The 16,329-nt window shown below is 36.5% G+C and overlaps 1 protein-coding gene across 1 annotated transcript in view; it reads right to left on the reverse strand.

Annotated features, from left to right (window-relative positions):
* Positions 1 to 3,339: 3,339 nt before the first annotated feature.
* Positions 3,340 to 16,329, reverse strand: part of TDRD1 (tudor domain containing 1) — a 33,222-nt gene continuing 20,232 nt past the window's right edge. Inside the window, exons 17-25 of the mRNA XM_087932548.1 lie at positions 12,955 to 13,065; positions 12,378 to 12,548; positions 11,293 to 11,517; positions 10,395 to 10,514; positions 6,589 to 6,702; positions 5,159 to 5,326; positions 4,337 to 4,546; positions 4,136 to 4,182; positions 3,340 to 3,512 (exon numbers count right to left, since the gene is read on the reverse strand). Coding sequence (XP_087788674.1) covers positions 3,420 to 3,512; positions 4,136 to 4,182; positions 4,337 to 4,546; positions 5,159 to 5,326; positions 6,589 to 6,702; positions 10,395 to 10,514; positions 11,293 to 11,517; positions 12,378 to 12,548; positions 12,955 to 13,065 — 1,259 coding nt within the window. The 3' untranslated portion in view covers positions 3,340 to 3,419. The remainder of the gene's footprint in view (positions 3,513 to 4,135; positions 4,183 to 4,336; positions 4,547 to 5,158; positions 5,327 to 6,588; positions 6,703 to 10,394; positions 10,515 to 11,292; positions 11,518 to 12,377; positions 12,549 to 12,954; positions 13,066 to 16,329) is intronic.

The following is a 16,329-nucleotide window of genomic DNA, read 5'->3' on the forward strand; positions in this document are numbered from 1 at the left end:
GGACAGGCTGAGTAGGTGGGAAGGGCTTTATGTCTCCGCCTATTCGGAAAGGCGGCAAGTGCCAAGGAAATTCGGGACTCGGCACTAGAGGTGTGTACCTTTAAGGTGAGGAATGCAGGGAAGGAATGCCAGCAACCGATTACACATTGGGGTCAAAGGGACAGGCAACCCTTCCTGCTTTCCCCCTTTCAGCCAGGTGGGTGTCTTTTTTGAGTTGTGGCCCACTACACTTCTTTCTGGCTGCATCTTGTTTTAATGGCTACTGAAATCCTCAGAGTGTCTTAGTTTATACATTCACTTATTTTCTTGCACATAATCACTACTAATATGTATCCCACATATAGTGGACTCAATTAATACACTAGGTTGTAATTTCTTGAGTTGTGGTTAATTCAAAAGTTAATGGATCAAGCAGTTCAGTGGGGATGTTTGATTTTTATTTAGTCAAGCAATTGTAAGATAACAGGTATAAGTAAAACATAGTTATGAATACATGAAATGGATACATATAAAAAAACAATCGGACAGGGAAGGTAGGCACATTGGGTCGCTTATGCACGTCCCCTATAGTTTTGTACTTCCAGACTTGCAGGATTCTTCAAATGTAGCTGTATATTAGCTCATCTAGTAGTATTTCCTGTCTAGTTTATCTGCAGGACTGACACCAGTCTTCAAAGTCTGAAAGTACAAAACTTCCCACCTCCACTTTAACTGCTTGATCCATTATAGTGGGTCCTTCTGAAGTTTCTTTCTCTGGCCATTAAGCCACAGATGAGGCAGAAAACTGATACTTCTCATCTGATTGTTACCTAGGCAGCATCAGTTCCCCTTTTCTCAAGATCATTCCCACATCCCATTACAAATTGAAATCTCAACCAATCCCAACTATACTTAAGCATACCCCAGGAAATATGAGACAAGCAGCAAGAGTATAGTGAGCTATCTGCAACATGCTGAGAAACATGTAGGTTCTCTAAAATTGTAAAATGATAGATGATCAGTAGTGGTTGCCTTTGGTAAACAAAAATAGATGCCTGTTTTGTTTAATGATCTGGATCCTGGGAATCCTGAATCAATTTTAATGGCTCAAAAACTTTTGCAGTAGAGTTTAAAATATTTTTTCTGGCAGAAGGTGCAGATCAAGAATTGGGATTTTTAACATCAGATTTTTTCTGATGGGAAATCTTCTCACAATAGCAAGGACTCTCTACATGTAGTCCTTGTTTACTGTCCCAATGGTGCTTTTTTCAAGAGGCAACTGGACTTCGTAGTTTTTCTTAGAAGACATTTCATTTCTCATCCCAAAAGCTTCTACAACTGACTGGATGGTGGGGAATGAAGTAGGGATGGAATCCGACCGGTATAACTACCAGTTCTGTTTCTCTGCGTTGCGTGCGCATGCACGAGTGCAATTTATGACCTGCTGAGCTGCCCGGACAGCTGAGCAGCACTGTGTGCGGGCGCGCAGCAGTTGGAAAAGCAGGAAATAAAGGACAGGTAAGAGCCCGGGCAGGCGGGCCAAAACAGCAGCACAGAACCGGTTGCGTCTGCTGCTCTTCAGAGCTACCGGTTTTGTAGAGCCAGACAGAACCCGTAGAATCCCACCCTTGGAATGAAGGATATAAATCCTAGAGCACCTTTGGGACAACCATGACCTGGATGACTGAGAATCTCCAGACGTTCCCCGTTTACTAATTGTCTTGTTTAGCTACCATTGTTACTATGGTGATGAAAATACAATTTTATGACTAATCCTTGCATTTACAACTTTTTAAAGTGTAGAAAAGGAAAACTTAAAAAAAAAATGAAAGCAGTTCTACTCAAAGCACTTGAGGCATGAATTTACATTTTATGCTGTATCATACCTGCACCACTGAAATAAACTGAATTCAGTTCTCTGCTTTAATCAGTGATAAAGATGCTGAATACTGTTTGTCCTCAAGATCTAACACTATCAATTTAATTCCTTCAACCTACGTCAGGAGGAAAGGGAAATGTGGACATAGCTATGGTCAGTAAAGTAGTATTTTAGGACCGATCTAACAACTGTCCGTTCCCTTAAAGATCTAATTATTTGGAAAATTTATATTGCTGCCTATTCATTCATGGCAACTGACAAGAAATAAAAGAAATAAAATAACTCCCTTCCCCCACTCCCAAATGACAACACATTTATACCAGCCATTTTATGGGCTCCATCCCACTCTGAGTTTCCCGGGTCTGCTGCAGAATCCTGTCTTCAGGGCCTTCCAAAAAAGTGAGGGCAAGTCTAATTTCCAGAGGGAAGTCATTACAGAGAAGGCCCTTCTGGGTCCTAGTATATAATGTAGCGACATCTAGGGAAACTTCCGGTAATGTTTGTTATTTTTGTCAGAGTTGCTTCAGGTGTTCAGCTTAAGATGCAAATGACTTTTATCTCAGTAAGGAACAGATCCACATTGTTATATATTTGAAAAGCTGCATTTTAAATAGACTAAATGAAGCATGTAAATTTGCATGAATTTTAATGTTTGCAAATGTTATTTAAGAAACATCTAGGAATAATGGGAAAACTGTTAAATTAAGGGCTTGCTGCAGAAGAATTTGTGCATTTTGGAGACTGGCTTTATTAGAATCTGAGAGCATGTATAAAATTGTAATTGTTTTCAGCTCTCACTAGGACTGTAGTTGAACGTGTAGATACTTTGGGAAGTGGGGGTGGGCTTGCAGGCATCCTTAGGTATATGAAGAAAGGATTTATTCTGTGCTTCATAGAAATTCAAGATTTCTTCCTGGGGAACACCAAGATTATTGCAAAATACAACTTATAGACATATTAGCGTTCAGTTATGGACAGCTAACAGTTGTTTTCTATCCCAACCAAGTCTATTTGATTCCTAATCTGAATGTCTAAAGTCTATGTCAATACTCTACCCAAGACTGGAGATAAATGTAATGGTTTTGAGAAGCCACTTGACTTGTATGGATAAATTTTATTTACTGTTTCTTTGGTAAATAGTTGCAACACAAAAGTCAATGAACTTTTCAGCCTTGATCTGGCTTAAGAAAAGTAACACGATTCAATTACATTGTTCTAGGTCGGGGAAACTTGCAGCATCACGTTGTTGTCACTTTTTTTTTACTTTTTTCCCCTTCACTAAACCGGGAGTGAGCGTGGTCAATGCATGACGCCCCTGGCTGGGCCATGAGTTTGACACCCTTGTTCTAGGTCATAGCATCTGAAAAACGAATGGCACTCAAAACATAGTTGCTTCTAAATTATACCAGTTATTTCAGGGCATCCCTTGGCAGAAAACTAGTTTTGCACTTTGGCACCTCACAAAATCAGCAACTTAAATTGACATAAAACAAAATGCATTAACTTTTAGTACTATTTTTACAATATTTGATATATTACAATATATGATATATACATAATTTTATTTTTCCAAGGGCTTTATAATGTCAGGAATGTTATCTTCACCAAAGCGGTCTTTCAGAAGAAAATAAAGAATCTGTTCAAGTTTTGCAACCTATAATATAGAGGAAAACCAGAAATTATAATGGAATTGTCTTGCCTCAAGCTAGGTTTTCAGTCCATTTACTGCAAACAGAAAGCACCACTAAGCATTCTAGTTCAGATTGTATTTGCTTAATGCTGCAATTTATAACTCTACTTATTCAACTAGTAATGAGCCTCAATAACAATACGTATTGTCTAATTATTAGTTTGGAAGCATTCTCACACTTAACTTTTGCTAATTTCATATTACTATACTAATAAGAATTAATACTCCTGAAATACAGATAATTAATTTTGGAATCATAGCCTTTTCTTGGGGGAAGAAATCCATCCTCTTTACAGTCAATTACTCAAATATATTGAGAGCCTTAAAACAGTTGAAATTTCTAGTGAAATTTCAGGAACAGATTAAGATTACAGTTTCATTTGGGTACATAACATCAACTAGGCATTGACCTCTAAAAATTTACTGTTTTTATTAATATTTTTACTATGCAAGTTATACATTTGAAAAGACTGATTACTTTTTTTGTTCAGTAAAAATATTTTTACAGATAAGTGTTCTGTGGATCATTTCTGTGTAAACAATCTGTACTTAGAAATCAAGAGAACTAATTTCAAATTGAAACTTACTTGCTTTTTCAACTCTACACAGTAACAATCTGTTGTCTTTGAGCATTCTAAATGAAGGAAAAATAATTTAAATATTTATTCCACTAGTGAAAAACTGAAGTGAAAATTGAAATGCACTTCCTAATACTTGCTACCAGTTTTTGTTTTAGCTATACAATGTTTCAGAAAGGCATATACAGGCAATTGTTTGGAAGTACTTACGATCACCGTTACTGCTGTATTTTGCCAAGTTTTCAGTTATTAATTGTTCTGCTATATCCATAACACAATTTTCACTCTTTTTTTGCACAATTACTGGATAAATATTTTGAGTAACTTCTTTCACTGTAATTATTACATGTTTATTCATTAAGAGACTTTTCAGCTTCTCTATTGCTGATATGGACCACTTTCCATCCAGTCCCGTAATACCTGGAACCGAGAGAAACTACAAATATATAATGGTTCAAAAGTTCAAAGAGGTTTAGTTTCAGTCAATTCTATACAGAATGGTAATGGTAGAATCATTTATAGTGCTCAACGTTATATTCAGTACCAATTAAATAAAGATGATCTATCTCGTTAATACTCCCCCCCCCAGATATCAATACATTTCACTGAATCTCTGACACATCAAGAATATATGTTGCAAAGTTTAAGGACATAACTAAGACAAAAAAGGAAAGAAAAAGCTTATTCAAGGTAGTGAACTCCACCTGAATCATGAATTTTAACTTTCTTTTATGCTGACACTAATATGTCACTAATACAATTTACTACATTCATAGCACAAATTTCATCAATCTCTCATTTTCGTAATTATGAAACACTGGAAAGGAGTACGTCGCACATTTCTCTTTGTATGTAACACCTGGTCTTTCTTCTCTTGCAGTCTTCCAGAAGAAGCAAAGGAAAAAAAACCTCACCATGGTTATTAATTCATTAGATTTAATGCTATTCTGACATAAATAACTATATGACTGAAAAATGGAATTAAAATAAAATATTTACTGTTTTGACAAATGGAACTGGTTGGTTTGTTACCTGCTAAGGAACATTTAAGTATTTGAAACGGCAATTTTAAGTAGGGGGCAGTTATAGGCTGAAGTCTAGAGAAAGGCAACATTTCCACATTTCCATAATCGGCATATACTACTTTGACTTCGGATACATTTATTTCCAAAACAAGAGCACGGTACCATTTGCCATCGCCTAAAATGATGGAGTGAAAAATCAAGACTGAGAAGGTCATCATTATAGACAAACTAATGAATTGCATTTACGCAAAATACATCTAAATGCTGAGGTTTCTCTTAAATATTGTGAACATTTCATCAACTCCAATTAAGTCTTGGTTAACCAAATCATGATTAACTCACTTGTTGTTCTTCCACCCAACTCTCTGTTTGTTCAATGATAGCAAAATTCACTGTGGAGAATTTCTAAATTGAAGAGTGAAAGGTGAAGAAGGGGAGAAGTCTTACAGGAAAGTATCTTTTTAAAAGAGAAAACTAGTTCTGTTTAACATACAGTATATAGGCAACAAGTAGTGCTATCGGTCACTTATAGAAAAATCATTTGGAAGAATTCTCCCAAATAAACAAGCAGGTCAAATTTTGAAGAAATTTATTTTTGAAGGAATACATTTCCTTAAATTTAGACAGGATTAATTCAAAAAGCAAGAGAGATAGATAATGGAAACCTTCTCTTTCTAACTTAAACTTGTCATCCACCTACAAACTCAAAACAATTTTTAAAAAGAATGGGACTATGGAAGTTGTTTAAGAGGGAGATAGCCAAGAATAAGCAGAATGACCAAACACCACAATAGTGGAAGCATAAATTCCTTCACAGCAATTTATTTCTTCACAGCTTGTTCTCAATGCAGTCACATCCAGAATATTTTCCTCATTGGGACACATGTTCCTTAAAGATCTGCTGATTTGTTCCATCCCAAATAAACACCCTTCTGGCTTAAACCACTAGTAGAAGAGACATTGTGACCTCTCCTAATTGTAAAAGGTTAGAAAATCAACGTCATTAAATAAAAACAGAACAAAAAACTTAAATAATTTTCTATCTAAAATAACCACATTCTGACTCACTTTTGAAACAAATCAAACAATTATGCATATTTTTCCCATGCATAAGCTGCTGAGACCAGCTGTTTATTATTTAGTGTAGTTAACTTTTCCTGTGAATGAAAAAATAGTCTGCTTTACTGACTATTTAATATTGAAATCGTGATCAATTTTATTATTACACCTTTTCCAGTAGCTATTGGAATCATGTGTTAAACCACTAAATGCACACATTGATTTCTGAGTTTAAATGAAATAAACTTAAATACATTAAATAATGCTGTTTTCACCTAATTCACAAATCACTGCAGCACATTCTACAGTAAGTAAAATTTTTATTTCATCCATTTATTCAAACACACACATTTCAGTTTTCTAGGTCCATTCCCTCACCTGAGAACCTAGCACAACAGGGTTCACCAATCTTTGGTTGGAAAATGTTATCATTTTCAGCATAGCAATAGTCGGCAAGTTCAATCATTAGCTTTTTGAGCTTTTCTAAATCCACTGAAATGAAAACAAAACATTTTAAAGGGCTGCTTTTAAATAACATGTCCAAATGTGCTATATAAAGTTCAAGAATTTTTTTTTATACATCATCCTTGACATTTTAGCAACGTAAGTCCTGCAAACATAACCTTTCAACTGTATAAGTTTATATACATTTAAAATTTGTGTATGTATATATGTGCATAAAAATACATGCATGTGCACCATTACCTCCCCATTCTGGGAGGCTTTCTGTCTTTTACTCCTGAACTAATCACCAAGATACTTCTAGTTCTGACAGCATTCCCACATTCTCTTCATCTGCAGCTTACAGGGCTTTATTGCTTTTATGTCTGCCTGTCTGATATACTGGGAACACGGAACAAAATCCTACCTAGTCCCAGCTTACTTGTTGTCTTCTCACTACCCTCATACTAATCAATGGGGTACTGAATGGAAGGCTAAAAAACTTGAACAAAGCCTTTAAGCTAGCCTACTTATTCTGTACCTGAAATTCAGAAGCTAGGAAGGTACACTGAATAATATAGATCACTTGAGAAAATGGATCACTATGTCTCAAACACACTTAGCTTTTCAACAATTTCAACTACAACACAACTGAAATGGAAATAAACCAGCTAAGCTTTTGAACTCTGCTGACATAATGGGAACAGAATTCTGAAGCTGCTTTCAGTTTACAATAATCATTGAAAATGCCAAGGATTTAGTTTGAGTGCTTTTTTTATCTGACATTTTCCAGATTCTGAAAAAAACTTTTTGGCCATACTTTAGGTTCAAAAAGAATAAAGAAGTCACAGTATCATCAGCAAGTGGGGGGCTGTTTTCTTAAGGGAAATCAAATGCACCTGAGAAAAAACATCTATCCATCCACTGTCCACTTCTTAAAAGTTTCAGATTTGAAAGGATATCAGGGGAGGCACCATTTGAGATGTTATATAAATGTTAAAACTTGTAAAATTATTAGTTACACATGACAATTTTAGCACCGTTTTCAGCTGTGTACAGGCATAAAAATTCAAAATCATAAAACCAATTACTTCAAACACAAAGTCCACTTACAAATTTTACATTTCTCTTTAATGATCATTCTGGATGATAATCTTGTCCTGCTCTTTCCCCCCTACTTCTCTGTAGCTATGCCAGTCTGAACATCAGTCCACACTCCTCCAATTTCCTCCCATGCCTTCTTAAGCTAATGAGCTAGCAGTGAAATCTGTCTATTTCTCATCCTTTTTATGGCCAACCAGTAGTGCTTTAAGATGACTATTAGCCTTAAATTCTGGTTTTATTATCTGAGGATTACTTTGGATTCATGCAAAGGGATATCAGAATGATTTCTGGATACTACCACTTCTCACTGAAAATCTTGCCAGCTCTTTTTTTTCTTTTAAACAATATTATAGGTCTCACGGGCATCAAAAATAATTTTTGCTTTCCTATTAAAAATGTGTACAGAACAGAAATTATGATCTATTTCATATCTGGAACAAGCTACTATGTTCCATTGCTAAACCATTTAAAATTAGCTGCAAACTCAACAATTCAGTCCAATTTTTCAGACAAAATGAAATCCTGGAGTGGTTTTATGAAGCATTTAGGGCATTTCACACCCTTTACTCTCAGCTGTCTCCAGTATGGCATTCCTTCCAACTGTCCAATAGGATAAAATCATATGAAGTGTTACTACCACTTTATAATGCCTTGGTAGGACCACTCTTGGAATATTGCATCTAGCTTTGGCTGCCACAATAAAATAGATAAAATAGAAGTTGAAACTCTAGAAAGAGTGCCAAGAGCAGTACAAAGATGATTAGGGGATTGGAGGCTAAAACATACAAAAAACGGTTTCCGGAATTGGGTATGGCTTGTTTCATGAAAGGAGGAGTGGGCACAAAATAGCAAAATTCAAATCTAAGGGTTTGCCACAAAGGAGGAGGAGTCAACCTATTCGCCAAAGCACCTGAAGGCCGGACAAGAAGCAATGGATGGAAACTAATCAAGGAGAGAAGCAACCTAAAACTAAGGAGAAATTTTCTGATAATGAGAACAATTAATCAGTAGAACAACTTGCCTCCAGAAGTTGTGAATGCTCCAACACTGGAGGTTTTTAAGAAGAAATTAGGCAACTATTTGTCTGAAATGTTATAGAATTTCTTGTCTGAGCAGGGGGTTGGGCTAGAAGATCTCCAAGATCCCTTTCAAGTCTGCTATTTTGTTATTCAATTCTCCAATTCCCTTCCAATTGAAGTGCAGCTGCCAAAATACTGGCCTTTATTCCTTACTGCAATGATCTCGCTACTATGGAAAACATTCCCTGTGCAACATATCTTACTGCCCCAACTTTCTCCTGTGATAGCTTAGCACGTTTCCTTCCCATCCTCCCTTCAACTATCTTTAGTTTTTGCCTTCTCCATACTTGCTCACTCTAAATCTCTTAAAATACAGTTTCATTTCTGGAACAAAACAATCCCATTTTGTTCTATGTGGAAGCCAAAACTTTCAAAACATAAGTGGTGTGGTTTGATTTAGTTTGGACCCCAAAGAAGCGAAGTAGGTCTACTGCATGAAATATTTAATGCACCAGAATTAATTTTTAGAATGAAATATATTTCTTTTCCAATAGTCTTTTTGTAACTTTTTTGACACTTTCAAAATTCTGTTTCTATAATAAATTAAAATATTCCAATGTTCCTGAAGTGACGTAATGTAAAAATATGATTAAACAAAATGCTGATTTTCCCGGCTTTATTTTGAATGGATAAAAATGTAATGGATAAAAAAATGATGTAATTTTATGTAAAGTGATACTATGATTTGTCTGATTATTCTCAATAATAGACCTCTCTTCCCTATAAATGATTTATTAAACTACTTAAGTCAGGGGTGTAAAACTTAAGGCCCACAGACCGGAGCCGGCCCACAGGGTCATCTTGGAAAATGTAAGGGGCTGGTCCATGTTGCTTCAGCCTGGTCTATCTGCATCATTCCAGCCCAGTCTACCTAATGCAAAAGGAAACACTGGGCCAGTGGCTTCGACCTCGTCTACCCAATGCAAAGAGCAAACGTACAAGCAGTTTGGGGTGTGGCGTCAAGCTGGCCACGCCCACCCAGTCGGCCACACCCGGCTGGCCCTCCAAAGTCAACCACAGCCCTGATGTGGCCCTCAATGAATTTGAGTATGACATCCCCGATTTAAGTAGTTTATTAAAAACAAGGTTTCATTTTATTTCCAACTTCAGGATCCACAACAATCTATTAATATAATGTTATAGGGCTGTCAATCAAAGGAAAATTGATCTTCTAGAGGAAAAGTACCTGATGATATTGTAACAGTAAAAGGGGAAGTTCTAAATTACTTGGGTTTTTTCACTTTGGGGATGTAGGAAAGCAAAAATGGAATAGAAACATTCTTAAAAATTGGATAGTTTCCAAAACCATTCTGAAATAATGCTGCCAAAATTCAGTTATTTTGTTTCCAAATTTTAGCAGTGCAATTTAGAGTTACAGAGAACATAAATTCATAATCTTCCTACTTGTACTATCTAACAGGAACTCTATATTCAGAGGGTAGAGACAGTGAGAAAGAAAACATGCTGGAGGTTTGCTATAGTTTATTTATATAAATACATAATTTGTGAATGGGTCAATAAATATCATTTTTGTTGGCATAGTGTACTTTTGATTCTTACCTTTCATTTCTTTTGGTATAACATAAAATAAGCCAGGATCTACCACATCTAATACAAGAGCTGATAATGTATCACCAATAGAAAACGTTGGCATTGTCCACTGCATGCTGGTAGATGTACCTATAATATCAGATGAAATTTAAAAAAATATACAGTATATACAGCAACATCCAATGAAAATGTTATGGAACATCATCATGCACTTCAAAACAAGATCTGTACTAAGGCATCTGGTATCTCTGGATAGCATGCTACAATAATTATAATCTAGTCTTAAAAGAGAACAGAAAAGGTAAGGAAAATGTACCAAGTCTGGAGCGAAATACTTTTATTTCTGAGTTTTTGCCTTCATTTAGGACAAATTTAGACATTTTACTCCATATTATGGTGTGCTGCAATTGGCTTGAAAAAATAGAAAAGGGCATTAATGGCTGGAAACATGATGAAGGTATAGCAGAAATGAAGAGTTGGGTAAATGTTATTGCCATTCTGCTAGGAAAGTTTATTGTTTTTAAATCCTATATTTCGGAAAGTTAAGAGGTCATGGGTGGTAATAATACCAAATAAAATACATTCAATACCTTGAATGTTGTAAGTGTTGTGAATGTTGTCAAATATAAAACTGAGCTGAGGATATGTGCATTACAGCTAGAATAAAGGTTTCAAACTCTGAAGTGGAACACTTTGGGTATTTCTATTGGCAAACAGCATAAAGTATTCTTAAGTCTTGCTTCCCATGTTTGTTAGGAAACATGGCAGAATGTCCAATAAAAGCCTGGGTTTTTTTTTTCCAAACTTGGAACACAATTTTCCTCAGACAAGCAATTTTTAGTGATTGTCATACTATTCCAAACAATAGAATTATTACATTATTTTGGAAATTCATTTATCAACTCACCTGATACTGTATTTGGGTTTAATATTAAGTCTTCTTTAAAAGCCAAATGCTTCTTTATTAATATTTCACTGATCATGGGAATGCTATTAGAATTATCAATAAGCTCCACTTCAGCACCATTCTTTATTACAGAAATTACTCTGGCTTGCAGTTTTTTTTCAGTTGCATACGTTTGAAAGGTTGTTATAGCTTCTGTAGTCCATTTGTTATTTATGGGTCTCACACCTGTGGTGAACAGAAAGAAATATTAAGTAGACTTTCACTGCTCTTTAGAAAATGCTTTTTGAAATCATGAGCACAATATTCCATACACTTCTTAAAGAGCAAATATTAATAACTTTAATAGGAATTAATTCATGAATATGAAGAGAAAATACTTTTTCTCAAAGCATTAAGGATATTGCTATGATTTTCCATCTTTTGACTCTTTGGGGCAATAAAAAAGCTAATATAATATTAAATAGCATCTCACAGCAAATTGGATTGCTGAATGATTCAAAATGTTTTGACAGGAATATGCAAAACTGTTATGAGTAGAAGTATTCAATATATTGTATTAGGAAAGTAGTATTTTTCTTTGTCTGGTCTCTATTAAGGCCTGCAAGTATATCCTGTTATGGAATTTAGCATCACAAAACCATGTAACTACTCAATAGACTACATAATAGAAAGCATCTTGACTTGTGACACTGCCAATTTTAGCCAATACTAGAAACTACTGTTTTTCCTCATGTCTTTTTATATATTTTTCTAAAAAATTGAGCTCACTTCAAATGACCAGACTAAAGATTATTTCTACATTAATTCCAAGTTAGAAACAATTTGACAGGACTTAATGACTCAGCTGTATTTATTAGAAAGTATGATCTTTTGGATCAATTGTACCATTTTAAGGCCCCTGAATTTTAATGCATAACTTAATAAAAAGCAAATGTAAATTGTTTTGTTTTAGAAACATAAAATGAAGATAAATTATTCAAATGTATAATATACAAAATGAACATAATCAAATACTATGAGGTATTATTTATATTTTAATTTACTATCTTATACAAAATTCAAGTGTTTCTTACTCCTGAAATTACCTGAAAGCCAACATTTGATTCCCTGAAAGGGAAGTTTCAAGAATGTAGATGAAATCTGTCTAATTTTATCTAGCGTAATTTCTTCGTAATTTCCATAATCTACAAACTGAACTTTAATTACTTCAAGCGAAATGACATCTTTTACATAGGCACGATACCATCTACCATCCTCTAATTTAAAAGAAAAGGAGATTGAATAAACACATAATTAATTTTCTTCCAGAAACCTGAGCTTAATCAATTTTATTTAATTTACCAATGTCATTTATAGCTAGATACTAACTCTCTTACAATGCAAAAAAATACAGTAAATGTAGAAGAATCTTATTAAGAAGAAAAAAATCTACATCAAGCTGCAACAATCAAGGCATAATGTAAAGTAAAACAAAACAAAATGCAATATTGCACTAACCTAAACTAGTCATATAGAAATATAAAATATTCAATAGTACGGTAAAATGGAACATTCACAGATCTAACGGATTCCTTTACTGCTTCAATTTACATTACAAATTTGATACATGCATACAACAAATGTTGAAATTTCTTTAAAAAACAGAGGGAAGATATTATTTACCAGAAAAATAAGCACCATATACCTTCCCTTTTATTATTTGGGAAACGTTGGGTTTTGTTTTCTCACAGTACTCTGCTAAAGATAAGTTGAGTTCTTTGAGAGCATTCAAATCTGGAAAAGAATCGGGTGAGATATTGAGGTGTTTTAAGATTACCTCAAGATTAATACTCTTCCTTTCAGTCAAAGCTGTGTAGCTGCGCTAGTCTTTGTGCCTATAAGTCAAGCATTCTAAAAATGATCAAATAAATGCCCATGGGACACTCATATGTATTTATTTATATTGCTGCCTATTCGTACATGGCAACTCAAGGTTGGCTTATACGAATATAAAAGCCTCATATATAAGAGAGAAAAATCATATAATAAATTAATAAAACAATATAATAACCCCCCCCGCCCCGCCGACAACACATCAGATGAACCATTTAATGGGTTCCATCCCATTAAATGGTTCCGCCGTTTAATGGCCCGCTGGCAGAACCAGGTCTTCAGTGCCTTCTGGAAGAGTGTTAGAGTGGGGGCCATTCTAATCTCTGGGAGAATGATGTTCCAGAGAGAGGAAGCCACCATAGAAAAGGCCCTTCTTCTGAGTCCCACCAGGTATATCTCCCTAGGGGATAGGACTCGCAACATTCCTTGTCTCCCCACTCTAGTGGGTTGTATAGAAGTGACCGATAAGAGACGGTCCCTCAAATAACCTGGCCCCCAGCCTTGAAGGGCTTTAAAAGTGACAACCAGTTATTTGAGCTGGAGTTGTGAGTCCAGGAGAACCATTAGATTATGCACAGGATCTATTTGGGGTAGTGCCACCCCATCCAAGACCAGAGGTAGCAATTCTCCCAGGGCCAAAGAACCCCAAACCCAGAGCCACTCGGTCTTGCCAGGATTGTTTCAACTCATTGCTCCCCATCCAGGCCCTGCGAGAGGAGAAAACAACATTGCTTAACTCATCATGGGCTGAGATATACAGCTGTGTATCATGAGCATACTTCAGACCATGGTGACAGATGATCCCACTGAATGGCTTCATATAAATGTTGAATAGGAACGGAGAGGACAGAGCCCCGCAGAACCCTGCAAAGCAGTGGGTGAGGACTGGATCTCTCCCCTCCTATCAATACTGACTGCAGAAAAAGGAAGTGAACTAAGATAGCACAGAGCCTCCCAATCCCATCCGCTGAAGCTGCTCCAAAAGAATACTATGGACGACAGTATCACCAAGAGGTCAAATAGAACAATGATAGATGCATTACCACCATCCTGCTTCTGCCAGAGATCATCCAAAAGTGTGACCAATTATGTTTCTGTCCCATATCCAGGCCTGAATCCTAACTGGAAGGGGTCTAGATAATCTGTTTCATGCAGAAATCTTTGGAGCTGCCACACAACCACCTTCTCAACAACTTTCCCCAAAAAGGGAAGATTGGAGACAAGTTAGAAATTATCCAACAGGGTAGAATCCAGCGAAGGCTTCTTAAGAAGAGGGAGGACCACAGCCTCCTTAAAGTGCTGGGGCACTATCCCCTCCTGTAGGGAAGCATTTATCACTGCTAAAGTCCACCTACCTGTCAACTGCCAGGAAGCTTTCACAAGCCAGGAAGGACATGGATCTAAAACACATGTGCTTCTGGTGCATGCTCCCTAGGATCTTGTCCACTTCCTCAGGAGCAACAGGGTCAAACCATTCCCAGATAACAGGGCAAGAACCTGCCTCAGGGGCTTCCACTGGATCAGCAACCATGCCGGCATCTAGGAGGCATGCATAAGCGCACTAACGTGCCTACCATCCCTGTCCTATTGTTTCTTTTTATTTTTCTTATATGTATCCATTTCATATACTCATAACTATGTCTATACTTATACCTGTAATCTTATAATCGCTTGACTGACTAAATAAATAAATAAATAAATAAATAAATAAATAAATAAATAAATAAATAAATAAATAAATAAATAAATAAATAGCTAGCTGGGAATAAAGTCAAGCAATTTTGCCTTCCAGAAAATCCGCAAATTCCTCAGCATGCCGCTTCAATCTCCTTTTTTCCCACAAGGAGGCGGCTCACCTTAGAGGGTCGTTGGGCAATTATTGGCAGATACAACTAGTGTGGAGAAATATTTACACTTCACCACATGAATCGCCACAATGTACTCCTTAATAGCAGCTCTTAACAGTGTTCTGTCGAGTTTATACCCTGTCTTCCGCCAGCAGTGCTCTAGATGTCTCTTCATCCGTTTCATCCCTCTCAGTTCCTCCAGGGAGGACAGAGAGGTCTATGGGTGAGGAGAGTTTGCATGGGGGCAATCCTATCTAGAACCTCAGTCACAGTGACTAAGAGCTCGATTGGACTGCACAGCAGATCTGCAGTTAAAACCCCAGCTCCTTTTGGAACCCATCAGGCAGGACCGCTAGTTGACAGGGACGGATCAATCTAATAGGTCCTGCCTCCGTGCAGGGAGAGGGTTGGAAGAGGGTTGGGGGTCTTGAGAAACTCATTGACATCAGACTGTGATCCGACCATGACAGGGGAACCAGACAAGTCCACCAATTCCAGGTCACATAGGCACTGCTCTGACAAGAACACCAAATCAGGTGTGTGACCACTTTCCTAGTCAGGCCCTGAATGACCTGGGACAGGCCCTGGAAGTCATGGATTCCATGAAATCTCGGACTACCTCTGATCAAGGGATGGCAGATTGAAGTTTCCCAGAAATATAAGCTGGGGAACTCCACCACCAGTCCCATGGTGAGATCTAGGAGCCCAGGTAGGGAAGCAGCCATGCACCAGGGAGACTGGTATAGCAGCAGCAATCCCACCTGATTCCTTGAGCCCAACCTAAGAAAAAGGGTCTCACAGCTATGTATTTGTGAAGCAGTGCCATATATTCAACAAGGGTATTTCTCCAAAAAGAAAAAAAAGCACTTTGGTAGAAATAAATGAAGAATTTACTTATTCTGTGTCAATACGTATACAGTTCCAGGACTGTATATATATTCATTTAAATAATTTTACGGAATTAACCAAAGAAAGTTATACCATAGACTTGTGCAATTTGTTCTTTGAGAAGTGCAATTTGTTCTTTGAGAAGATACTCATACCTGCAAACTGCATAAACATTATTTAGCAGATAAGAATTGTTTTTGATTAGCTATATTGCTTTGGTGATCACACTAACACATTACAGTTAGGGTTTACTTCAGGATATTTCTTCAAATCTATTTCATTCCTGCTTCATAATTTTTTCTAGTTAATGAAACTCCTTCACTCTTTTCCAAATACTACTAAATCAAAATTTTCCTAGTGCTGCACACTAGTTTGACATTTTGAGTTCTCACATCTGATCCCAAGTTCTCTTTACTGATGTGTCAACAGC

The sequence above is a fragment of the Pseudonaja textilis genome, chromosome 4 (genome assembly GCF_049901715.1).
Source record: "Pseudonaja textilis isolate UNSWEBS1 chromosome 4, rPseTex1.2, whole genome shotgun sequence".
Lineage (NCBI taxonomy): Eukaryota > Metazoa > Chordata > Lepidosauria > Squamata > Elapidae > Pseudonaja > Pseudonaja textilis.